Here is a 26,389-nt window from a genome sequence, read left to right on the forward strand (position 1 = left end):
ATGACGCAAGTTATTTCCATTCATAGGTCTTTAGCCAAAGGAATCACATGACCCCTCCCATTTCTGCAAGGGAGGCTGAGAAGTGTAGAGAACGATTTGGATATTTGGATATTTCCCAAGCATTGCTGCTTCTGCTGTAATTTACATACATTCTCAGACAAAGCTGGAGCAACTCTAGTACTTGACAGTTACTTTTAAAATCTACAAGCAATGGTTCAGAAGTTTCTGTGTATACTTCATTAAGTTTCATATAGAGCATTTACTTTCCTTCGTGGATGCTTTACATACTCTCTCATTGCATGTTTTCAGTTTCAGATTCTTTATTCCAGGGCAAACTAAGTACTGGTAGTGTGTTAAGTATTCAGAGAGGGAGATACAAAAATGAATAAAATCTGACCCCTTCTCTTCCAAGCGTGTAGCCTAGGAGACAAGCATGTATAAGATAACATGATACTTTTTTTTTTTTTAAATAGAAACAAACTTCGATGTCAATTCCAGTTCACCACCTAAAACTCTGTGACCTTAATCAAAATTACTCAGCTTCCCTGAACCTTGTCTTCCCCATCATAACACAGGGTTGATAATATTCTGCCTATCTTCTAGGACTTCTATGTTTAAAACTAGTACATGTACAATACTGTATTGCCTAACATCTAATAGATACTCAGTTAACAGTAGGCATGAGTACAACTCAAGACAGTGTAATAAAATTGCTGTGCAATACAAAGAGTGCTATTAACAGAAAGGAAAGAGAATTACTTTTGACTGGAGGTGTCTGGCAAATTTTCACTGAGGATGTGACATTCGAGTTGAGGCTTGATGAATGGGAAAGATTTAAATGGGGAGAGAGGGAAGTTGAAGTAGAATGAGCAGAAGTATAGAGGCATAAAAGTGACATGTTTTAGCATGGTCATGTGGTTATAAATGAAATTACAAAGGTGGGCTGAAGTCATCACAGTGGTCTAGATTGTTATGCTAAGGAATTTGAGACTTATTTTGACATCGTTCTGAAGCCTTCTAAGCTTTTTAAAATTTTTTTATTGTCAGGGTCTCACTGTGCTTCCCTGGCTGATGTGGAACTGCTGCCCTCAAGCAGTCCTTCCACTTTAGCTCCCAAGTAGCTGGGACTACAGGAGTGGACCACCACACCTGGCTCCATCCAAGCTTTTATTTTATTTATTTTTTTGTTTTGTTTTGTTTTGTTTTTGAGGCGGAGTCTTGCTCTGTCGCCCAGGCTGGAGTGCAATGGAGCTATCTTGGCTCGCTGCAAGCTCCGCCTCCCAGGTTCACGCCATTCTCCTCCCTCAGCCTCCTGAGTAGCTGGGACTACAGGCACCCGCCACCGCGCCCGGCTAATTTTTTTTTGTATTTTTAGTAGAGACGGGGTTTCACCATGTTAGCCAGGATGGTCTCGATCTCCTGATCTCGTGATCTGCCCACCTCGGCCTTGCAAAGTGCTGGGATTACAGGCGTGCGCCACCGGGCCCGGCCAAGCTTTTAGATTAGTCGAAGGTTAAGCCTATTTTCGGGAAGGTGAAGGACTATGAAAGATGAAAAAATCAAAGATTTAGAGATAAAGATACAAGTTAAAATGTTATGTGTTGGCCGGGCGTAGTAGCTCACGCCCGTAATCCCAGCACTTTGGGAGGCTAAGGCGGGCAGATAGTCTGAGGTCAGGAGTTCCAGACCAGTGTGACCAACATGGTGAAACCCAGTCTCCACTAAAAATACAAAAATTAGTCAGGCGTGGTGGCGGGCGCCTGTAATCCCAGCTACTGAGGCAGGAGAACCACTTGAACCTGGGGGCAGAGGTTGTAGTGAGCTGAGATCATGCCATTGCACCCCAGCCTGGGCGACAAGAGTGAGATTCTGTCTCAAAAAAAAAAAAAGTGATGGGTACGATAGTCTTTCTCAACCTGTGTAGTGGGAATGTTAGACACATAATTTATATATGGAGTTTAGGATCATGTCATAAAATGGGTGTAAGTGTGAGAAGGGATGGTACAGAGATAACATATATTTTCTGCACTCAAAAAGCTGCTTGGTAGGCTGGGCACGGTGGCTCACGCCTGTAATCCCAGCACTTTGGGAGGCTGCGGTGGGAGGATCACCTCAGGTCAGGAGTTTGAGACCAGCCTGGCCAACATGGCAAAATCCTGTCTCTACTAAAAATTAGAAAAATTAGCTGGGTGTGGTGGCACACTCCTATGATCCCAGCTGCTCAGGAGGCTGTGGCAGGAGAATCACTTGAACCCAGGAGGCAGAGGTTGCAGAGAGCCAAGATTGTGCCACTGCACCCCAGCCTGGGCAACAGAGCAAGACTCCATCTCAAAAAAAAGAAAAAAAAAACCACAAAAAGCTGCTTGGTGAGCCAGGTGCAGTGGCTCACACCTATCATCCCAGCACTTTGGAAGGCCAAGGCAGGAGGATCACTTGAGCACAGGAGTTGGAGAGCAGCCTGGGCAACATAGCAAGACCCTGTCTACAAAAAATAAAAAAAAATTAGCTGGGCGTAGTGGCATGCACCTGTAGTCCCAGCTACTTGGGAGCCTGAGATGGGAGCATGGCTTGGGCCTGGGAGTTTGAGACTACAGTATGCCGTGATCGTGCCACTGCAGTCCAGCGTGGGTGACAGAGCAAGACCCTGTCTTAAAAAAAAGAGAGAGAGTGAGAAGCTGCTTGGTGAGACTATAAAATACTGGTAGCTTTCATATGATAATCTATTTATTAAGCAACTCCCTTATTACACTTTCCATTATATTTCTGTTCTCTCGCTTCTCCTGGCTGCATTCCCTAATCTTTTCCTCATAACACATCTTTTCACTTTCTACATAAGACTTGTTATCCTTAAGCTCAGTTTTGGGGTTTTTCACTTACCATTTTGTTAGATTTGTCTACTGAAATCTCTCCCTTCCCCTCCCTGTTGGTTCAGAGGTTTCAGTGTACAGTTCACTGAGTTACCTATAGAGCAGTTTGCTTTCGCTTAGCTATGTATTTGACATACTCCCTTATTACATGTCTCTAATGAAAGATCCTTTATTCCAGGGCACAATTAGCAGGAAAATTGTTACAGGGCATGTAATTATAGCTGCCACATAGTGAGGAGCATTGCACTGATCCCCTGATAACTGAGGTGACTGACAGAGAATGAGAATTACACAGTTTTGACAACCATTCATCGCTGTGCAAGCGCATTAAAAGAGCTTTCCTGCTGCAAGTTTGCTAATGGCTATGCTATGCATGCTCCTGAATAATCTCTGACAGAATTGTTTGTTTCCATATAGTACAGACCCCTGATAAGGCAATACACAGACTGGAACAGATATAGAATATGAATAATGTCATTGGACTTAGTGAATTTTAAATAATAACAGGGATCCTTTTTACATAGAAGAAAAATGTATGTTAGTGACATCCCTGTTGCAGACATGGCTCACCTTCTCAGTGTTTTGGCAAGCATAAAAAGTTTGATTGGCCAGGTGTGGTGGCTCAAGCCTGTAATCCCAGCATTTTGGGAGGCAGAGGCAGGCGGATCACCTGAGTTCAGGAGTTCGAGACCAGCCTGGCCAACATGGTGAAATCTCGTTTCTACTAAAAATATAAAAAATTAGCCGGGTGTGGTGGCACGCACCTGTAATCCCAGTTACTCAGGAGGCTGAGGCAGGAGAATCACTTGAACCCGGGAGGCGGAGGTTGTAGTGAGCCGAGATCACGCCATTGCACTCCAGCTTGGGCAACAAGAGTGAAACTCCGTCTCAAAAAAAAAAAAAAGTTTGATAACCCCATAACACTGAAATGTTTCTCTTATAGTTGGACCCTGGGCGTTTTTTACACATGGGGACCCAGGCTCGCCAAAGCATTGCTGCTCACCTAGATAACCAGGTTCCAGTTGAGAGTCCGAGAGCCATTTCCCGCACCAATGAGAATGACCCGGTGAGTTACTAATGTGTATATGGGGTTTCTCAGGGCTTATGATTTGTGTTCCTATCCTCATTTTGCATAGGAAAACTGAAACTGATACTTAGTAGATTTGCATTTACTCAGATAGTGCACCTGAGATAGCACTCTGGAACCCAGATTCTCCCTGTCCCTGTCTGACACTGTGGTAACATACACTGACCAGCTCCGTCCATACCTGCTCCCATGTAATCCTGACTAGTGAATTCACCTAGTTCCACGGATTTTGCTGAGCATAGAGTTGTCGAATACTCGATACTTACTAAGTTTAATTTCTTACAGGGTTAAGTTTACCAATTATTATTGCTTATATTATGTGTTGGGTGACAGACGTTTTCTTAAAGGACCATGTAGTGAATTTTTCAGGCCGATGGACTGGGATGATCTGTCACAAGTACTCAACTCTGCCATAAACAAATGGGTGTGAACATGTTCCAGTAAAACTCTATTTACAAAACAGGCGCCCAGCCATAACTTAACAACCTCTGGTATGGAGAGTACTAAAGAAATTAAACTACTTGCCCACAATTTTCTACCAGATCAGGTTCAGAACCCAATTTTTCTAATAACCAATCTGGTGCTATTTTGCAGTTTTGTAAGTGGATTTCCTAGGGTCTGGAGAGGGAACTAACTTGATTTGTTATGAGAAGAGCAGCATTTAAAGTGAATTTTGTCTGCAGAAGCCAGGATTCCAGCAGTATCTAGTGTTGCTTTTTTTTTTTGAGACGGAGTCTCACTCTGTCACCCAGGCAGGAGTGCAGTGGTGCAATCTCGGCTCACTGCAAGCTCCGCCTCCCGGGTTCACGCCATTCTCCTGCCTCAGCCTCTCCGAGTAGCTGGGACTACAGGCGCCCGCTACCACGCCCGGCTAATTTTTTGTATTTTTAGTAGAGACGAGGTTTCACCATGTTAGCCAGGACGGTCTCGATCTCCTGACCTCGTGATCCGCCCACCTCGGCCTCCCAAAGTGCTGGGATTACAAGCGTGAGCCACCGCGCCCAGCCTAGTGTTGCATTTTCTAGTCCAGTTCCCCATTAGACTGGATATTGATTTCTTTTTGTTGCTGCCTCTCATAAATGAAGTTTATTTGTGGTGTGTGCTGTAATGTGAGGAACCAATACCTTTCTTTCCCTGCCCCTACCCTCTGAGTCTTCCCATCTTAATACAGTCTGCGTGGAAAGAAAAAGTAATCACCCATTACCCAAAACATGATCTCAGCAGGGTGTGTTTTAATATATCTCTAGCCTTTGGCCATGTGGGGTGACTCACGACTGTCATCCTAGCACTTTGGGAGGCCGAGGCAGGAGGATCACTTGAGGTCAGGAGTTCTAGACCAGCCTAGCCAACATGGCGAAAGCTTGTCTCTACTAAAAATACTAAAATTAGCTGGGTGTGGTGGCGGGCACCTGTAATCCCAGCTACTCAGGAGGCTGAGGCAGGGGAATTGCTTGAACCCAGGAGGCAGAAGTTGCAGTGAGCCAAGATCACGCCACTGCACTTCAGCCTGGGCAAGAGAGCAAGACTCTGTCTTAAAAAGTATATATATATGGCTGGGCGAGGTGGCTCATGCCTGTAATCCCAGCATTTTGGGAGGCCAAGGCAGGCGGATCACGAGGTCAGGAGACTGAGACCATCCTGGCTAACACAGTGAAACCCCATCTCTACTAAAAATACAAAAAAAAAATTAGTTGAGCATGGTGGCGGGCGCCTGTAGTCCCAGCTACTCGGGAGGCTGAGGCAAGAGAATGGTATGAACCTGGGAGGTGGAGCTTGCAGTGAGCTGAGATCGTGCCACTGCACTCCAGCCTGGGCGACAGTGCGAGACTCCGTCTCAAAAAAAAAAAAAAAGATATAGATAGATAGATAGATAGATAGATAGATAGATAGATAGATAGATATACAGATATATATATACCGTTCACCTATTTTCACAAACACAAAATGAAGTAGAATAAATGAATCAAGCCACTGAAGTGTCTTTCAGCTTTCTCTGTAGTCCTTTTATCTGCCAATTCCTCTGGGGTTTCTATGGGAAACAGCAGCATGCAGATGATCTTGTCACATGACTGGAGTATCTCTATACACAGCACACAAGTATCCAGATGGCAAGAATTGTCTTTGCTACCCCTACATCTACAGTTTACTTTGTTTTTTTTTTTTTTTTTTTTTGAGACGGAGTCTCGCTCTGTGGCCCAGGCTGGAGTGCAGTGGCGCGATCTTGGCTCACTGCAAGCTCCGTCCCCCGGGGTTCACTCCATTCTCCTGCCTCAGCCTCCCGAGTAGCTGGGACTATAGGCGCCCGCCACCACGCCCGGCTGATTTTTTGTATTTTTAGTAGAGACGGGGTTTCACCATGTTAGCCAGGATGGTCTCGATCTCCTGACCTCGTGATCCGCCCGCCTTAGCCTCCCAAAGTGCTGGGATTACAGGCGTGAGCCACCGCACCCGGCCTACAGTTTACTTTGATGAGCAATTGGCTTCGTTATTTGGGCCACCACTTTTATATACATACTGGGTTTGGGGACAGCAACCAGCATTCTTGGCTAAGATAAATGAGGCTGGGCACAGTAGCTTATGCCTGTAATCCCAGCACTTTGGGAGGCCTAGGTGGGAGGATCACTTGAGCTTAGGAGTTCTAGACTAGCCTAGGCAACATAGCAAGACCTTAACTCTAAAACAATTTTTTTTTTTTTTTGAGACAGAGTTTCACTCTTCTTGCACAGGCTGGAGTGCAATGGCACAGTCTCGTCTCACTGCAACCTCCACCTCCTGGGTTTAAGTGATTTTCCTGTCTCAGCCTCCCAAGTAGCTGTGATTACAGGCATCCACCACCGTGCCTGGCTAAGTTTTGTAATTTTAGTACAGATGGGGTTTTACCATGTTGGCCAGGCTGGTCTTGAATTCCTGACCTCAGGCAATCCGCTCACCTTGGCCTCCTAAAGTGCTGGGATTACAGGCATGAGCCACTGCGCCCAGCCAAAACAATTTTCTTTCTCTTTTTCTTTTTCTTTTTTTTAGACGGAGCCTTGCTGTGTCACCGAGGCTGGAGTGCAGTGGCGTGATCTTGGCTCACTGCATCCTCCGCCTCCTGGGTTCAGGCAGTTCTCTGCCTCAGCCTCCCAAATAGCTGGGATTACAGGTGCCTGCCACCGTGCCTGGCTAATTTTTTGTATTTTTTGTACAGATGGGCTTTCACCCTCTTGGCCAGGCTGGTCTTGAACTCCTGACCTCATGATCCACCCGCCTTGGCCTCCCATAGTGCTGGGATGACAGGCATGAGCCACTGCACTCGGCCAAAAGTTTTTCAATTAGCAGTACATAGTGGCATGCACCTGTAGACCCAGCTACTGGAGAGGTTTAGGTACAAAGATCACTTGAGCCCAGGAGGTCAAGGCTATAGTCAGCTGAGATCAGGCCACTGCACTCCAGTCTGGGCAACAGGCTTTCTCAAAACAATGGGAGATATCTTTTCCAGCTTTAAGAGATGAGTGGTCCAGGCGCAGTGGCTCATGCCTGTAATCCCAACACTGAGAGACCAAAGTGGGAGGATCACTTGAGCTCAGGAGTTCAAGACCAACCTGGGCAACATAGCAAGACCTCATCTCTACCAAAAAGGTAAAAAAATTAGCCAGGTGTAGTGGTGCACACCTGTGGTCCCAGCTACTCGGGAGGATCTCTTGAGCCTGGGAATTGGAGGCCTCAGTGAGCCGTGATTGCACCACCGCATTCCAGCCTGGTAAACCGAGCAAGACCTTGTCTCAAAAAAAAAAAAAAAAAAAAAAAAAAAAGACATAAAGGCCGGGTGCGGTGGCTCAGGCCTGTAACCCCAGCACTTTGGGAAGCTGAGGCAGGCGGATCACTTGAGGTCGGGAGTTCAAGACCAGCCTGTCTGACATAGAGAAACCCTGTCTCTACTAAAAATACAAAATTAGCCAGGCGTGGTGGCACATGCTTGTGATCTAGCTACTTGGGAGGCCGAGGCAGGAGAATTGGTTGAACCTGGTGGCGGAGGTTGCACTTCGGCCATTGCACTTCGGCCTGGGCAACAAGAGTGAAACTCCATCTCAAAAAAAAATAAAACACATAAAGACATGAGTGAATAGCAGGCCCTACCAATTTTCGAAGTCTTGGTCACAGATAAGAAGACAAGGCTGGGCTAGGCGCTATGGCTCACACCTGTAATTCCAGCACTTTGGGAGGTCGAGGTGAGTGGATCACGAGGTCAAGGGATCAAGACCATCCTGGTCAACATGGTGAAATCCCGTCTCTACTAAAAATACAAAAATTAGCTGGGCGTGGTGGCACGTGCCTGTAGTCCCAGATGCTTGGGAGGCTGAGGCAGGAGAATCGCTTGAACCTGGGAGGCAGGGGTTGCAGTGAGCCGAGATTACACCACTGCACTCCAGCCTGGGTGACAGAGTGAGACTCCGTCTCAAAAAAAAAAGAAGAAGACAAGGCTGGGCAAGATGGCTCACCCTGTGATCGCAGCATTTTGGGAGGCTGAGGCAGGCAGATCACCTGAGGTCAGGAGTTTAAGACCAGCCTGGCCAACATGGTGAAACCCCGTCTCTACTAAAAATACAAAAATTAGCCGGGTGCGGTGGCACATTGTAATGCCAGCTACTGGGAGGCTGAGGCAGGAGAATTGCTTGTACCCGGGAGGCGGAGGTTGCAGTGAGCTAAGATCGCGCCATTGCACTCCTGCCTGGGTGACAAAAGTAAAACTCCATCTTAAAAAAAAAAAAAAAATATATATATATATATATACACACACACACATACATATATACACACACATAGATAAGACAAAAAAGAAAGTCTTGGTCACTTTGTCACCATTATACCTGTTTGCACTCTTATTTCCTAGGCCAAGCATGGGGATCAGCATGAAGGTCAGCACTACAACATCTCCCCCCAGGATCTGAAGACTTTATTTCCCCATGGCCTTCCTCCTCGCTTTGTGATGCAGGTGCTCAAGACAGGGAATGGAACTGGAGGGAGCCCAGAATACAAGCTGCTGCTAGCAAAGGGGTGGGGCTAAATGAGAAGACAATTTAAAAAGATGAAATTTAATCTGAAAATCAGAAATTCATCTGTTGATTACCTTTTGTGACTAGTACAATTACTTTAGGCTCATATTTAAACAGTATTGATGTTTTCCTCCTTGTATAGCCTAAGAAGATTCCAGTAATTTCAGCATCAAATAATTGTTTTAAATGAACTTAAAATTTGCCTTGGCAAAATATCATGAAAATAGTTACTATGCTGCACAAAAGCAAAATCATAATACACTCCTGGGCTAAATAGAAGCGATATTTTGATTAGATGCATTGGTTTTTATTCTCTTGTGGATTTTGTGAAAATGTTATCAAACTTGCCTATGCAGGTGAGTTTTAGCATGCGAGCCAGAGGATCTCATTTCTTTAGTGTGGTTTATTTCGGGAAATTAGATGAATAATAAGGGCATAACAGGCCGGGCGCTATGGCTCATGCCTGTAATCCCAGCTGCACTTTGGGAGGCCAAGGTGGAAGGATCACTTGGGCCCAAGAGTTCGAGACCAGTCTGGACAACATAGAGAGACCTGTCTCTACAAAAATTAAAAATAAAAAATTAGCTGGGCACGATGCACACCTGTAGTCACAGCTACTCAGGTGGCTGAGGTTGGACGATCGCTTAAGCTCAGGAGGTGAGGGCTTCAGTGAGCCGTGATTGCACCACTGTACCCCAGCCTGGGCAACAGAGCAAGACCTTATCTCAAGCATAAAATAAAATAAGGTATAACAGGCCAGGCAAGGTAGTTTATGCCTGTAGTCTCAGCACTTTGGGGGGTGAAGGTGGGAGGATTGTTTGAGCGCAGGAGTTCAAGACCAGCTGGGCAATATAATGAGACTGTATCTTTATTTAGAAAAGAAAAACACGGGCAACCCGCTTGGGTCCCCTTCCATACTGTGGAAGCTTTGTTCTTTTGCTCTTTGCAATAAATCTTGCTGCTGCTCACTCAAAAAAAAAGAAAAACATTTAGTCCTGTGTGGTAGTTACTTAAGAGGCTGAGGCAGGAGGATGGCTTGAGCCCAGGAGTTCAGGCCGCAGTGAGCTATGATAGTGCCATGGCACTCCAACTCGGACAACAGAGTGAGACCCTGTCTCCAAAAAACAATTTTAATTAAAAAAAATTTTGTTGTTGTTAAGATTGGAAATGGGACACAACCAGAAGAAATCTTCTGCAGTGGCACTTTAAACTGTTCCAAGACATTCACAGTACAGTGTTTATTTAGCTTCAGGGTTGTGAGGTTCTATCTTTAACTAACTATTTGAAGTTGTTTTCACACTGGCTTAACCAACAATGCTCTGGAAGAACTTACACATTCTTCTCATAATTTTCATTTACATGAAGGCCTACTTCCTCACCATTGTTTGTGGATATTAGCATTGTCATACTGCCTAATATGACTTTTTTTTTTTTTAAATACTGCTCCTTTTGGAGCAGACCTAACTCACGGACAGTGTGCCCAGAGTAGATGACTTTATTTTATTATTATTATTTTAATTATAGAGACAGGGTCCCACTCTGACAACCAGGCTGGAGTACAGTGGCGTGACCACAGAACACTCTATATCTCTGACCTCCTGGGCTCAAGCGATCCTCCTGTCTTGGCATCTCAAAGTGCTGGGATTACAGGTGTGAGCCACAGCTCCCAGCCCTGATGTGACTTTTTTTTTTTGAAACAGAGTTTCACTTTTGTCGCCCAGGCTGGAATGCAGTGATGCAATCTCAGCTCACTGCAACCTCCACCTCCTGGGTTCAAGTGATTCTCCTGCCTCAGCTTCCCAAGAAGCTGGGATTACAGGTGCTCGCCACCACGCCTGGCTAATTTTTATATTTTTAGTAGACATGGGGATTTGCCATATTGGCCAGGCTGGTCTCCAACTCCTAACCTCAGGTGATCCACCTGCCTTGGCCTCCCAAAGTGCTGGGATTACAGGCGTGAGCCACCATGCCCAGCCGACATTTGTTTTAATACCTTTATCACGTTTTTTTGAACATTGAACCTTCCATTAAGTTTGAAATTGCCTGTCAAATCCTACACCAATTCAATTGTTTTGTTAGGATTTCTTTTAAAAATATCAACACTGGCTGGGTACAGTGGCTCATGCCTGTAATTCCAGCACTTTGGGAAGCCGAGGTGGGCAGATTACTTAAGGCCAGGAGTTCAAGACGAGCCTGGCCAACATGGTGAAACTCCATCTCTACTAAAAATACAAAAATTAGCTGGGCATGGTGGCACACACCTGTAGTCACAGCTACTTGTGAGGCTGAAGCAGGAGAATCGCTTGAACCTGGGAGATGGAGGTTGCAGTGAGCTGAGATCATGTCACTGCACTCCAGCCTGTGCGACAGAGCGAGACTCTGTCTCAAAAAAAATAAAAAACACTATTTTAGTTATACTTACAAAGAGTATTTGTTAGATATTCTTATTAGTAGACATATTTTAATATTTTCTTTGCAAATCAGTTTCACACACATTAGTGCTTCCCAAATTTCCCACCAAAGTATTCTGATAGCAAAAGGGGAATGAACACATGAACTCTGAAAGGTTAGTATGCTGGAGGTATGAGGTATGGATGGCCTTAGAGTTGTGAGGCAGCTGGTCACACCTGCTCCTGAGCCGCCATGTATTTAGTTCTAGAGAAAAAAGTCTAAATGGTTATTAGACCAGGTGCAGTGGCTCACACCTATAATTCCAGCACCTTGGGAGGCTGAGGCGGGTGGATCATGAGGTCAGGAGTTCGAGACCAGCCTGACCAACATGGTGAAAGCCTGTCTCTACTAAAATTACAAAAATCAGCCTGGCATGGTGGTGGCACCTGTAATCCCAGCTACTGAGGAGGCTGAGGCAGGAGAATTGTTTGAACCCCAGAGGCGGAGGTTGCAGTGAGCCGAGATCGCGCCACTGCACTCTAGCCTGGGTGACAGAGTGAGACTCCGTCTCAAAAAAAAAAAAAAAAAAAAAATTAACTAAAAATAAATTTTAGGCCGGGCGCAGTGGCTCACGCCTGTAATCCCTGCACTTTGGGAGGCCGAGGCGAGGGTATCACCTGAGGTCGGGAGTTTGAGACCAGCCTGACCAACATGGAGAAACTCCTTCTGTACTAAAAATACAAAATAGCCGGGCATGGTGGTGGGTGCCTATAATCCCAGCTACTCGGGAGGCTGAGGCGGGAGAATCACTTGAACTGGGAAGCAGAGGTTGTGGTGAGCCGAGATTGTGCCATTGTACTCCAGCCTGGGCAAAAAGAGTGAAACTCCGTCTCAAAAAAAAAAAGAAAAAAAAATTGAAGAGTTAATGTTTATTGAATTATTAACTTGTGTCAGAAATTTTAAGCATTTTTCTATATGCTTTCCATATTTACAGTGGCCCTAAGTGGTATACATAATTTTGTTATGAGATATATCAATTATTTATAGATTTCAGCTGAGATAGAATATATGATTCAGTAACAGCAATAATCAAAAGCTGACTATTATGTTACTTATTGCAGAATAATGTATTTCAGTTTTTAGCTAAGTTATATGGATAGATTTTCAAACTCAGTATCAACCCAGCTTCTCCTAACTGAATAAATTAGAGGCATGCAATCTGATGGTCTTGGTTGCCACTTTAGGCAGAGTATGTATACCACACCCCACCCACTCCTTCCACACCCCACCCACTCTTTCCTTCTTTCCTATTTTATCAGGTGAAGACATTCAGTGAAGCTTGCCTGATGGTAAGGAAACCAGCCCTAGAACTTCTACATTACCTGAAAAACACCAATTTTGCTTATCCAGCTGTACGATATCTTCTGTGTATCCTTTCCTGCCTGCTTGGACCCTCATGAACCAATGCTTTCTCCCCTCAAATAGGGCAAAAGAAGAAATGAAAAAAAGTACTGTTGAGGCCGGGCACGGTAGCTCACACCTATAATCCCAGGAGTTTGGGAAGCCAAGGCAGGCGTATCACCTGGAGTCAGGAGTTCAAGACCTGCCTGGCCAACATGGCGAAACCCCGCATTTACTAAAAATGCAAAAAATTAGCCGGATGTGGTAGCGTGCACCTGTAATCCCAGCTACTTGGGAAGCTGAGGCAGGAGAATCGCTTGAACCCGGGAAGCGGAGGTTGCTGTGAGCTGATATCAAGCCACTGCACTCCAACCCCGTCTCAAAAAAACAAAACAAAGCATAACTACTGTTCACAGTACAAGTGATCCTTCTAGTCATGTTTTCTTTAACAACATGTACTTTAGATGGAGAGAAGGGAACAGGAAAAACCCTCAGTCTTTGCCATGTTATTCATTTCTGTGCAAAACAGCACTGGCTGATACTACATATTCCAGATGGTAAGACCTTCCTGTTGTTTCTTCTGTCTGTTAGGTTTAGTTATCCTGTTACTGTGGTAGCCTTGCAACTTTAATTTTCTTTCCTTTTTTTTTTTTTTTTTTTTTTTTTTGAGATGGAGTTTCACTCTTGTCGGCCAGTCTGGAGTGTAGTGGTGCAATCTCAGGTCACTGCAACCTTTGCTTCCCAGGTTCAAGAGATTCTTCTGCCTCAGCCTCCCAAGTAGCTGGGATTACAGGCGCCCACCACACCCAGCTAATTTTTCTTTCTTTCTTTTTTTTTTTTTTTTTTGAGACTGAGTCTTGCTCTGTCGCCCAGGCTGGAGTGCAGTGGCACGATCTCAGCTCACTGCAAGCTCTGCCTCCTGGGTTCACGCCATTCTTCTGCCTCAGCCTCCCGAGTAGCTGGGACTACAGGCGCCCGCCACCATGCCTGGCTTATTTTTTTTGTATTTTTAGTAGAGACGGGGTTTCACCATGTTGGCCAGGCTGGTCTCGAACTCCTGACTTCAGGTGATCCACCTGCCTCGGCCTCCCAAAGTGCTGGGATTACAGGCGTGAGCCACTGCGCCGGGCCTCAGCTTTAATTTCCTAACAGGGATCTGATAGCTAAAGGAAAAGCCTTTGCCAGTCACGATGGCTCAAACCTATAATCCCAGCACTTTGGGAGGCTGAGGCCGGAATATTGCTTAGAGCCCAGGAGGAGGCTGCAGTGAGCTGTGATCGCACCACTACACTCTAGCGTGGACAACAAAGCAAGACCCTGTCTCAAAAAAAAAAAAAGAAAAAAGAAGAAGAAGAAAAGCCTTTGCTCCAGATGTAGAGCAGTCTGAGCTCATCCATCATGATTTCTTCATGGTATCACTGCCAAGCAGATTACAAGGTGAAGTCAGTGTGACAAAAGGAAATTCGGCTAAAAGCTTCCTGAAGGCTTTTGATGCTAAGCAGTCCTTCTTTTGATACTTAATACCCATGGGCATAAAACTCTGCCTTAGAGGTCACCATGGAGTTTTGTTTTGTTTTGTTTTGTTTTGCCATCTGTTAACAGTCCTGAGTACCCATAGAGCCTTTTACCATTTATCAGCATTCTAGAGTCGTCAGTATGGATTGTCAAAACTTGCATTTTTCTCTTTTTTGTTCAGTGTTGTGTGCATCCACATTTTCTTTCTTTTTTAAACAACCCTGCTTATGTGACATCCACATTTTCTGACTTACCTTTCAAACCTGCCAGTAAGCAGAAGTGATATTTAATACAGTTGGTATGTTTTATCTATTGATTCTAATGATAATGTTTAGTCTAAGATGGACCTGACAAGGCCAGGCACAGTGGTTCAACAGCACTTTGAGAGGCTGAGGCAGGATGATTGCCTGAGCCTAGGAGTTCAAGGTTACAGTGAACTGTGATCACATCCTGCCTTCTAGCCTGGGTGACAGAGTAAGACCTTGTCTCAAAAAAAAAAGAAAAGAAATATATATGAGAAACTAAAGTCATTTCCCATAACTTAAAAGAGGCATAGAATATTTCGAGTCGAATACAGTTTCTGCCTGGCTTGTTTTCTTCTGCCTCTTTTTTTTAAAGCTCATCTTTGGGTGAAAAATTGTCGGGATCTTCTGCAGTCCAGCTACAACAAACAGCGCTTTGATCAACCTTTAGAGGCTTCAACCTGGCTGAAGAATTTCAAAACTACAAATGAGCACTTCCTGAACCAGGTGACTAGACTCCCAGAAGTTGAGTGCTAGGTAGTCCTTTTATGGATTCTTTGTGCCCTGAGTACCAATAGACTATGGAGAACTGATACTGGAGTTGGAATAACTGTATCATTTTTAATTTCTTTTATACGTTTTGCCCACAGTGGACTCATAACTTGAAACTCATTTATTCATGTGAAATAAATAGGCAACAGTAAGTTGTTCCCATTTTGTGGGCAGCAAAGTGAAATCCAGTTGATTCATTGACTTTTCAAGGTGCAGCCTCCAGTCCCTCGCAAGCACATTTCCAACTACATGATTTTCTCCAGACAAGATCTTTTTAGGGAACCAGAAATGTATTGGAAAAATTCTTCTTTACACTGGTGATTCTTGGATACCCTGTCTAGACCAGGGGCCTTCAACTCTGGATATAAAGCAGAGTCACCTAAGAGCTTGTTAAAAATGCAGATGCCAGAGTCTCATTCTGGACATTTTCATCAGAATCCCTTATGTATGTTTCTTCAAGGCTCCAAGCAGAAATGGATTAGAAAACATTCACTTTGGTCAGGCACAGGAGCTCACATCTGTAATGTCAGCACTTTGGGAGGCCAAGGCAGGCGGATCACCTGAGGTCAGGAGTTCGAGATGAGCCTGGCCAACATGGTGAAACCCCATCTCTACTAAAAATACAAAAATTAGCCAGGCGTGGTGGTGCACGCCTGTAGGCCCATCTATTCAGGAGGCTGAGGCAGGGGAATCTCTTGAACCTGGGAATCAGAGGTTGCAGTGAGCCGAGATAGTGCCATTGTACTCCAGCCTGGGTGACAGAGTGAGAGATGGTCTCAAAAAAAAAGAAAAAAGAGGTCAGGCGTGGTGGCTTAGACATGTAATCCCAGCATTTTGGGAGGCCAAGGTGGGCAGATCACCTGAGGTCAGGAATTCTAGACCAGCCTGGCCAACATGGCGAAACCCCATCTCTACTAAAAATACAAAAATTAGCCAGGCGTGGTGGCACACACCTGAAATCCCAGCTACTTGGGAGGCTGAGGCAAGAGAATCGCTTGAACCTGGGAGGTGGATATTGCAGTGAGCTGAGATCGTGCCAGTGCACTTCAGCCTGGGTTACAGAACGAGATGCTGCCTCAAAAAAAAAAAAAAAAGCATTCACTTCTACGTTGAGGTCTCTTACAGAACCTGAACAATAGATTAAAATGAACTCCTGTTAACCTTAGCCTCCAACCTTTTCAAGGGATGGTTTCACCCTTAGGCCAAGTAGCCTTTTTTTGGTTTTTATTTTCTTTGCTTGCTTTTAGATAAAAGTTCAAGAGAAGTATGTCTGGAATAAGAGAGAAAGCACTGAGAAAGGGAGTCCTCTGGGAGAAGTGGTTGAACAGGTATAAGAAAAAACACTGAATGTGTAACATGCAATAACAAGAGAAGACCTCTGGTAGCACTACAATCCACTGTCTCTCCCAATAGGGCATAACACGGGTGAGGAACGCCACAGATGCAGTTGGAATTGTGCTGAAAGAGCTAAAGAGGCAAAGTTCTTTGGGTATTTTTCACCTCCTAGTGGCCGTGGATGGAATCAATGCTCTTTGGGGAAGAACCACTCTGAAAAGAGAAGATAAAAGCCCGGTAGGAAAACTGGGTGTCTCTATCTTGTTTCTCTGATTTCTGGTTCCATCAGTATGGAGGCTGGGTCTTAGTCTTGTAGACCATACAATATGTTTTCTTGCCCTAGGAATATTTGAAGATAAACAGTAAAGAGCTGGGTGCAGTGGCTCACACCTGTAATCCCAGTGGCCCAGGAGGCTGAGGTGGGAGGATCGCTTGAGGCCAGGAGTTCAAGACTAGGATGGGCACTATAGCAAGGCCCTTGCCTCTAAAAAAATAAGAAATTAGCCGGTAGCCAGCATGGTGGTACACACCTGTAGTCACCGCTACTGGAAGGCTGAGGCCAGAGGATCACTTGAGCCCTGGAGTTCAAGGTTGTAGTGTGGCATGATTGCAACACTGCACACCAACCTGAGTGACAGAGTGAAATCCCGTCTCTTAAAAAATATATATATGGCTGGGTGCAGTGGCTCATGCCTGTAATCCCAGTGCTTGGGGAGGCTGAGGCGGGCAGATCACCTGAGCTTGGAGTTTGAGACCAGCCTGACCAACATGGAGAAACCCATCTCTACTAAAAATACAAAATTAGCTGGGCATGGTGGCACATACCTGTAATCCCAGCTACTCGGGAGGCTGAGGCAGGAGAATCGCTTGAACCTGGGAGGCGGAGGTTGCAGTGAGCCAAGATCACACCACTGCACTCCAGCCTGGGCAACAAGAGCGAAACTCTGTCTCAAAAAAAAACCAACCATATATATATATTCATATATATGTATATATACACACATGTATATTCATATATATGTATATATACACACATGTATTCATAGATGTATATACACACATATGTATCATATATGTATATACACACATATATTTGTATCTATTCATATTCATTATGTATAATGAATACATATATGTATTCATTATATATGAATATACATATATTCATATATGTATATATAGTATTCATATATGTATGTATAATCATATATGTATATACGTACATGTATATATACATGTATATGTATGTGTACACACATATTCACATATACATTCATATATGTATACATATACATTCATATATACATATTCATATGTGTATATATACATATACATTCATATATGTATATATACATATTCATATGTGTATATATACACATATATATTCGTATATATATGTGAAGATAAACAGCAAGGCCTGGTGTGGTGGCTGATGCCTGTAATCCCAGCACTTTTAGGAGGCCAAGATGGGTGGTTTGCTTGAGTCCAGGAGTTTGGAGTTTGAGATCAGCCTGGGCAGCACAGTGAAACCCTGTCTCTACAAAAAATATAAAAAACTAGCTGGGCATGGTGGTTTGCACCTGTATGTAGCTCCAGCTACTTGGAAGGCTGAGATGGGAGGATGGCTTGAGCCCAAGAGGCAGAGGCTGCAATGAGTGGAGATCGTGCCACTGCATTCCAGGCTGGGCAACAGAATGAGACTCTCGTCTCAAAAAAAAAAAAAAAAAGATAAACAGTAAAATGGAATCAGAGGAGGAGGTAATGCCAAGAGTTCCACTATTCATTGAAAACGAAGGAGGCCGGGCGCGGTGGCTCAAGCCTGTAATCCCAGCACTTTGGGAGGCCGAGGCGGGCGGATCACGAAGTCAGGAGATCGAGACCATCCTGGCTAACACGGTGAAACCCCGTCTCTACTAAAAATACAAAAAATTAGCCGGGCGTGTTGGCGGGCGCCTGTAGTCCCAGCTACTCGGGAGGCTGAGGCAGGAGAATGGCGTGAACCCGGGAGCCGGAGCTTGCAGTGAGCCGAGATCGCACCACTGCACTCCAGCCTGGGCAACAGAGTGAGACTCCGTCTCAAAAAAAAAAAAAAAAAAAAAAGAAAACGAAGGGAGTATGTTGTGGAAAGAGAATGACAGCAGAAACTATGTTTTCTTTCTTTCTTAATTTTTTTCTGTCTTTTGATTCTTTTTCAAAATGAGGCCAGATGGTCTAAGCAGAGGAGATCAGAAGCATCAAAATGGGGCTGGTTTGGGGCAGTGGGTGTTTTTCTCAGTTACTGTTAATCTCCAGAAGCATGGCAGTTCTAGGGCCAGAGGCTATGTGGCTTATCCTAGAGGGAGTACCTTCAGGTATACAATTATGTCTTAGTTGAGGGTTTTAAAAAAATTGTTGCCGGGCGCAGTGGCTCATGCTTGTAATCCCAGCACTTTGGGAGGCCGAGGCGGGCGGATCACAAGGTGAGGAGTTTGAGACCGTCCTGGCTAACACGGTGAAACCCTGTCTCTACTAAAAATACAAAAAGTTAGGCGGTGGTGGTGCGCGCCTATAGTCCCAGCTACTCAGGATGCTGAGGCAGGGGAATCGCTTGAACCCAGGAGGTGTAGGTTACAGTGAGCCCAAATCGCACCACTGCACTCCAGTCTGGGCAACAGAGCGAGACTCCGTCAAAAAAAAAAAAAAAAATTGTTGTCAGTTGTTTCAGGAGAACATCTAGGAAAGGCACGTGATGATCTCTTCTCTCTTTCTGTCCAATATGCAGATTGCCCCAGAGGAATTAGCGCTTGTTCACAACTTGAGGAAAATGATGAAAAATGATTGGGTAAGTGCATATGCTACCTCACACATTTCAGAAAGAAATGTATTTTCATTTTCATTGCTAATACTTTACAGTTTCTAACTTTATGGACAGTAAGTTATTATGTCTTACTTAACTCCTGTATCTGTACCAAGTTAGAAATAAAGTCTGAATTAAAATCTCTCTGTATATATGGTTTATAATCTTTCCAAAGTAAGTTTATTCAAAACCATTTTATTTAAATATTGGCCTAATTTTATTTTGCTTGCAGACATTTAAAGTGTTTTTGTTTCTCCTTACCGTCTTTGGAAAAGAGTTTGAGACCCACAAATATGTCATGGTAAATTTAAAATCAGGTAGCAGTTTATTGTCAGAGCCAAATCTGGAATAACCAATTTAGTTGCCATTTAACTGTGCTAGACCACACTTTTGTAACACTGCATGCCCAAGAAAGAAAAAAAACATCTACAGATGATTAATGCAGTTTTCCATCCTTTTTAACTTTTTCCAGTTCAGCCTTTTCTCTTTTCTTTCAGCATGGAGGCGCCATTGTGTCGACTTTGAGCCAGACTGGGTCTCTCTTTAAGCCCCGGAAAGCCTATCTGCCCCAGGAGTTGCTGGGAAAGGTCAAGTCAAAGGAAAATTTGTTTCTACTTAGATTGTTATCCTGTCTAAAGAAAAAAATTTTTTTTTTTTTTGAGACAGAGTCTTGCTCTGTCCCCCAGGCTGGAGTGCAGTGGTGCGACCTCGGCTCACTGCAAGCTCCGCCTCCCGGGTTCATGCCATTCTCCTGCCTCAGCCTCCCGAGTAGCTGGGACTACAGGCACCTGCCACCGCGCCCAGCTAATTTTTTGTATTTTTAGTAGAGACAGGGTTTCACCGTGTTAGCCAGGATGGTCTCGATCTCCTGACCTCGTGATCCACCCGTCTCGGCCTCCCAAAGTGCTGGGATTACAGGCGTGAGCCACCGCGCCCGGCCCAGTAAAGTTATTATTTTGCTTTGGAATTAATATGTATGTTGTAGAGATATACTTTGAGACTAGGTAAAGATCCTGTTACTTCTCAAACTTCCACCTACTGGTTTTGGTATCCGTTACTTTAGTTATACCTGGCATGGAGCCTCCGCACCTGGTATGGACTTGTGGATTTTTATTTAATAGAATCTAAATCATTACCATCACTTTTTATTTTGGTGCTCAAATCATCTTAGATTTGGCTATTAAAAATTCCTTCACTGGCCGGGTGTGGTGGCTCACGCCTGTAATCCCAGCATTCTGGGAGGCCGAGGCGGGCAGATCACGAGGTCAGGAGTTCAAGACCAGCCTGGCCAATATAGTGAAATCCTGTCTCTACTAACAATATAAAAATTAGCCGGGTGTGGTGGTGCGTGCCTGTAGTCCCAGTTACTCTGGAGGCTGAGGCAGAAGAATCAGTTGAACCCAGGAGGCGGAGGTTGCAGTGAACCAAGATTGCGCCATTACACTCTAGCCTGAGCCACAAAGCAAGACTCTGTCTCAAGAAAAACAAAAAACAAAAAAACAATTCCTTCATGGCCAGGCGTGGTAGCTCACAGCTGTAATCACAGCACTTTGGGAGGCCAAGGCAGAAGGATCCCTTGAGCTCAGGAGTTTGAGACCAGCCTGGGCAACAAAGTGAGACTCCATCTCTACAAAAAAAATTTTAAAACTAGCTGGGCATGGTGGCATTCACCTGTAGTCACAGCTACTCTGGAAACTGAGGTGGGAGGATCGCTTGAGCCCAGGAGGTCAAGGCTGTAGTGGGCCCTGATTTTGCCAGTGTACTCCAGCCTGGGCAATAGAGTGCGGCCCTGTCCAACAGGAAAAAAAGCTCCTTCAAGGTAACTTCTATATCCTTTTAACATGTCCCCATCATTATTTTTTTGGAGACAGGGTCTCTGTCACCCAGGTTGTAGTGCAGTCGCACCATCATAGCTCACTGTAGCCTTGAGCACATGCCACCACACCCAACACTGAATGTTGTCTTTTTCTTTTCTTTCCTTTTTTTTTTTTTTTACAGGCATTGTCTTAACTATGTTGTTGCCTAGGGTGGTCTTGAACTGCTAGCCTCAAGCAATCCTCCCACCTCGGCCTCCTAAAGTGCTGGGATTACTGGCGTGAGCCACCATATCCAGCTCCTATCATTCTTTGACCACTTCATTTTCTGTCATAAAAATATGTTCCAGACCCCTCTTATACTTCCCATGCCCGGCCCTGGAATCACTCCATTTCTCCAAAGAGCGTTGGCTTATTTTAGAGGAGACTGGTATTTAGCAACCAAGGCCTGAGTCCTAGGTATACTCACTGCTACTGAGGTGTCCTTTCTCCTAGGCCCTCACAGCAAAGTTCATAAATAGATGTACGTACATACATGTATGTATGTATATGTGTGAACCATATGCATATACATGTTTATACACATTCACACACATCTGCGTTTGTTTTTCTAATCATATTAAAAAACTATGAGTTCCTACTGGTAGCCAATTCCATGCTAGCATCACAGCAGTCATTATACCCTTTCCATATCTGTAACTCTAATCTAAAATAATGAGAAATCTGCTGCCAGTAGCCATATTATATTTGCTTATTAGCTCAATACTAGAATATATGAAAAGTAGTTTCAGATTTGATAGCTCTCAGGCCGGGCGCGGTGGCTCACGCCTATAATCCCAGCACTTTGGGAGGCCGAGGCGGGCAGATCACGAGGTCAGGAGATCTAGACCAGCCTGGGCAACATGGTGAAACCCCGTCTCTACCAAAAAGACACTCAGACACTCCGGAGGCTGAGGTAGGAGAATCGCTTGACCCTGGGAGGCAGAGGTTGCAGTGAGCTGAGATGTGCCAATGCACTCCAGCCTGGGCGACAGTGAAAAAGAAAGAAAAAAACAAGTTCCTTGGGCCGGGCGCAGTGGCTCACACTTATAATCCCTGCACTTTGGGAGGCCAGGGTGGGTGGATCACCTGAGGTCAGGAGTTCAAGACCAGCCTGGCCAACATGTTGAAATCCTGTCTCTACTAAAAATACAAAAAATTAGCTGGGCATGGTGGCGCAGGCATGTAATGCCAGCTACTCGTGAGGCTGAGACAGGAGAATCGCTTGAACCCAGGAGGCAGAGGTTGCAGTGAGCCGAGATCACGCCATTGCACTCTAGCCTGGGCAACAGGAGCAAAACTCAGTCTCAAGAAAATAAAAAAAAAAAGAAATACAGTTTGATTGCTTCATTTGTTTCCATCTAGAGTATTTTTCCCATTATTTTTATTTTTTATTTTATTTGAGGTGAAGTCTTGCTCTGTCACCCAGGCTGGAGTGCAGTGGTGCAATCTCGGCTCACTGCAACCTCCACCTCCCAGGTTCAAGTGATTCTCCTGCCTCAGCCTCCCAAGTAGCTGGGATTACAGGCATGCATCACCACGCCTAGCTTTTTTTTTTTTTTTGAGATGGAGTCTTGCTCTGTCACCAGGCTGGAGTGCAGTGGCTTAATCTCGGCTCACTGCAACATCCACCTCCTGAGTTTAAGCAATTTTTGTGCCTCAGCCTCCCGAGTAGCTAGGACGACAGGTGCATGCCACCACGCCTGGCTAATTTTTGTAATTTAGTAGAGATGGGGTTTCACCATATTGGCCAGGCAGGTCTTGAACTTCTGACCTTGTGATCTGCCCACCTGAGCCTCCCAAAGTGCTGGGATTACAGGCATGAGCCACCGTGCCCGGCTAACTTTTGTATTTTTAGTAGAGACAGTAATTTTGTGTTTTTAGTATTTTCACCATGTTGGCCAGGCTGGTCTCGAACTCCTGACCTCAGGCGATCTGCCCTCCTTGGCCACCCAAAGTGCTGGGATTACCAGCATGAGCCACCATATTCCTTTGAAAATATGAAACATTAACTTTGTTTCAAAAGTCAGAACTGTCCAAAATACATACACATAATATGTATGTGTGTGTGTGTGTGCGTGTATGTGTGTGTATTCACACAAGTAGCATCTGCCTCCTCAAGCATTGCCTTTTTCTGTGTGTGTATGTGTAGACATGGTCTTACTCTGTCACCCATACTGTGACAGTATGTGTAGTGGAGCAATCGCAGCTCACTGCAATCTCAACCTCCCGGTCTCAAGCAATCCTCAGCCTCCCGGCAGCACCAATCCTGGCTAATTTTTGTATTTTCTGTCAAGACTGGGTTTTACCACATGGCTCAGGCTCATCTGGAATTCCTGGGCTCAAGCAATACGCCCATCTCAGCCTCCCAAGGTGCTGGGATTACAGGCGTGAGTCACTGTGCCCAGCCACCTCTTTTTAATATATAGTATTTGTGGCCAGGTAGAGCACGAGTACCAGCCACCATATGTGGAGTCCTGTATCAGGCAATGTTGCCAGAGAATGAGAAGCAGAGTTACATAGAAGAAAAACAAAGACCTTGCCTTCAAAGTGCTTAAGCAGAGTTTGTCTGTCTGGTGCTTTGTCCCTTAACTAATATGTTTCCTGATCCTTTTTCTTCACCAGGAAGGATTTGATGCCCTGGATCCCTTTATTCCCATCCTGGTTTCCAACTATAACCCAAAGGAATTTGAAAGTTGTATTCAGTATTATTTGGAAAACAACTGGCTTCAACATGAGAAAGGTCCATCATTTAGTTTTTTCCTATCAGGGCTTTGTGATCACAGTAGAATCCCACTCAGTCAGAGCCTTGATCTCTTCTTCCCTTAACAACAGCCTCTAATTTGTACTTTATCCTTTATCTTGACTTCTTTCTGGCTGATAAATGGTACAGAAAGGTGGGTGGGAGGTGGTTAAGGTTTAATTTACAAAAGAGATTTTATCCCTAAATTTTCCATGATAAGGGAACAAAGCCAACGCCATCCACTGGGCAGAGTTTCCAGGTAATTGGGTTCCTGCCACATTCTCCTTATTGAATTTATTCATTCAACAGACTTCACTTGAGAGACTTATGCTGGGACACCCACAGAATAATTCATACTGTGTGAGGGCTACTCCAGCACCTAAGTAAATCTTTGCCACACCTGTCCTAGTATATGTACAGAAATTAACTTTCAGCACTATATTTCATCTACTCTGACTGAAAGCATTCCATCTGTTCATTTATTTGCCCTTGACTTTGAATATGAGAGGGGATATAGAAGACAAGCTAAGGCTGCTCTATCACTAGATAATAGAGTTAATAGTAATTGGAGGCCTGGTGCAGTGGCTAACGCCTATAATCTGCACTTTGGGAGGCCAAGGTGGGAAGATCACTTGATGTCGGGAGTTTGAGACCAGGCTGGGCAATATAGTGAGACCCCATCTCTATTGAAAAAAGCAAAAAAAAAAAAAAAATATTATTTGGAATAGCTTATTAAAGGAGTACAGTGAAGAGTGTAAGACTTACTATAGCATGTTAAGTTGGGACGCACAATAGACAGATTTCTAAGAGTTGGGAGATGTCACAAAATCCTGAAGTCCAGAAGACACTCTTGGAGTGGAGGGAGAGCTCCATGCTGGATTGGAGGAGTAGACACAGAAAAGGAAATAATGCATACAAAAGAACAGTAGCTTGTTGGGGTGAGAGTCTAGAAGTAAGATCTCTTGGGAGATGATAATTACCTCAGAACATAATTTGGATATGGTAGCCTCTGACTACACGATTTTCTGGGGAACACAGTGCAGCAGGAGGAAACTGCCACTTACCTGTGTTTGTCTCCATTTTAGCTCCTACAGAAGAAGGGAAAAAAGAGCTGCTGTTCCTAAGTAACGCGAACCCCTCGCTGCTGGAGCGGCATTGTGCCTACCTCTAAGCCACGATCACGGCATATAAGGAAGACAGTGGACATCTGCTTTAGGCTGGACCCAGTAAGATGAGGAAGTGGGGCAGTACACAGGAAGAGGAGCCAGGCCCTTGTACCTATGGGACTGGACAGGACTGCAGTTGGCTCTGGACCTGCATTAAAATGGGTTTCACTGTGAATGTGTGACAATAAGATATTCCATTGTTCCTGAAACTTTATATCAGTTTATTGGATGTGGTTTTTCACATTTAAGATAATTATGGCTCTTTTCCTAAAAAATAAAATATCTTTCTAAAGTGTTGTGTTAGATTAATAATATGGAAGGAGTCTTTAGATTGGCCAAATTGCATTTCTCTGATATTCCTCTTGTTGCAGGTCAGAAGAGATCAATTCTACCGAAATTTCCAGTGGTTCTGTTGAAGCTTTATGGAATTCAGCATGTCAAAATTCACTGCTGGCTGGGCACAGTGGCTCATGCCTGTAATCCCAGCACTTTGGAAGCCCAAGGCAGGCAGACTGCTTGAGTTCAGGAGTTTGCAACCAGCCTGGGCAACATGGTGAAAACCTGTCTCTACTAAAAATACAAAAATTAGCTGGGCACGGTGGCATGCACCTGTAATCCAAGCTACTCGGGAGGCCGAGACAGGAGAATTGCTTCAACTTGGGAGGCGGATGTTGCAGTGAGCCGAAATTGCACCACTGCAGTCCAGCCTGGACAACAGAGCAAGACTCCGTCTCAAAACAAACGAACAAATAAAAAAAAAATAAATAAAAGTATACTGTACTGTTTTACATGACAGACTTCAGCATCTAAGGATGTTGCTACCTGGGGGAAGTGGGGTCCTGGAACGAATCCCACATAGGTATGAGGAATAACAATAATGGAAAATCAGGTATCTTCCCTTTCTCCCAGTGCTTTTCTAAAAGGAATTTCTGTTACCAAATCCTAGAGATAGAATACTACATAAATATATACATGGCCAGGCGTGGTGGCTCATGCATGTAATCCTGGCACTTTGGGAGGCCGAGGCGGGCAGATCACTTGAGGTCAGGAGTTTAAGATTAGCCTGGCCAACATGGTGAAACGCCATCTCTACTAAAAATACAAAAAGTAGCCGGGGGTGGTGGCACATGCCTCTAATCCCATCTACTCGGGAGGCTGAGGCAGGAGAATCGCTTGAACCCAGGAGGTAGAGGTTGCAGTGAGCCGAGATCATGCCATTGCACTCCAGCCTGGGTGATTGATAGAGACTCTGTCTCCAAAAAAAAAAAAAAAATCGTATATATATATATACACACACATGATATCTATATCATGTATAATGTCTGTTATATGTATATATAATATATAATGTATAAGTATTACTATTAA

At 44.5% G+C, this 26,389-nt stretch overlaps 1 protein-coding gene across 5 annotated transcripts in view; it reads left to right on the forward strand.

Annotated features, from left to right (window-relative positions):
• Positions 1–25,313, forward strand: part of DAP3 (death associated protein 3) — a 57,232-nt gene extending 31,919 nt beyond the window's left edge. For 4 of the 5 annotated variants that reach the window (XM_063626828.1, XM_063626827.1, XM_063626829.1 and 1 more), the window contains 11 exons: positions 3,811–3,933; positions 8,825–8,926; positions 12,698–12,806; positions 13,244–13,336; positions 14,913–15,043; positions 16,336–16,416; positions 16,502–16,660; positions 19,185–19,244; positions 19,757–19,846; positions 23,738–23,855; positions 24,941–25,313. In XM_063626828.1, coding sequence (XP_063482898.1) covers positions 3,811–3,933; positions 8,825–8,926; positions 12,698–12,806; positions 13,244–13,336; positions 14,913–15,043; positions 16,336–16,416; positions 16,502–16,660; positions 19,185–19,244; positions 19,757–19,846; positions 23,738–23,855; positions 24,941–25,026 — 1,152 coding nt within the window. In that variant the 3' untranslated portion in view covers positions 25,027–25,313. The remainder of the gene's footprint in view (positions 1–3,810; positions 3,934–8,824; positions 8,927–12,697; positions 12,807–13,243; positions 13,337–14,912; positions 15,044–16,335; positions 16,417–16,501; positions 16,661–19,184; positions 19,245–19,756; positions 19,847–23,737; positions 23,856–24,940) is intronic. The other variant, XM_063626831.1, reaches the window with a different exon arrangement.
• Positions 25,314–26,389: the final 1,076 nt, after the last annotated feature.

This window comes from Symphalangus syndactylus, chromosome 12, assembly GCF_028878055.3.
Source record: "Symphalangus syndactylus isolate Jambi chromosome 12, NHGRI_mSymSyn1-v2.1_pri, whole genome shotgun sequence".
NCBI classification, from domain to species: Eukaryota; Metazoa; Chordata; class Mammalia; order Primates; family Hylobatidae; genus Symphalangus; species Symphalangus syndactylus.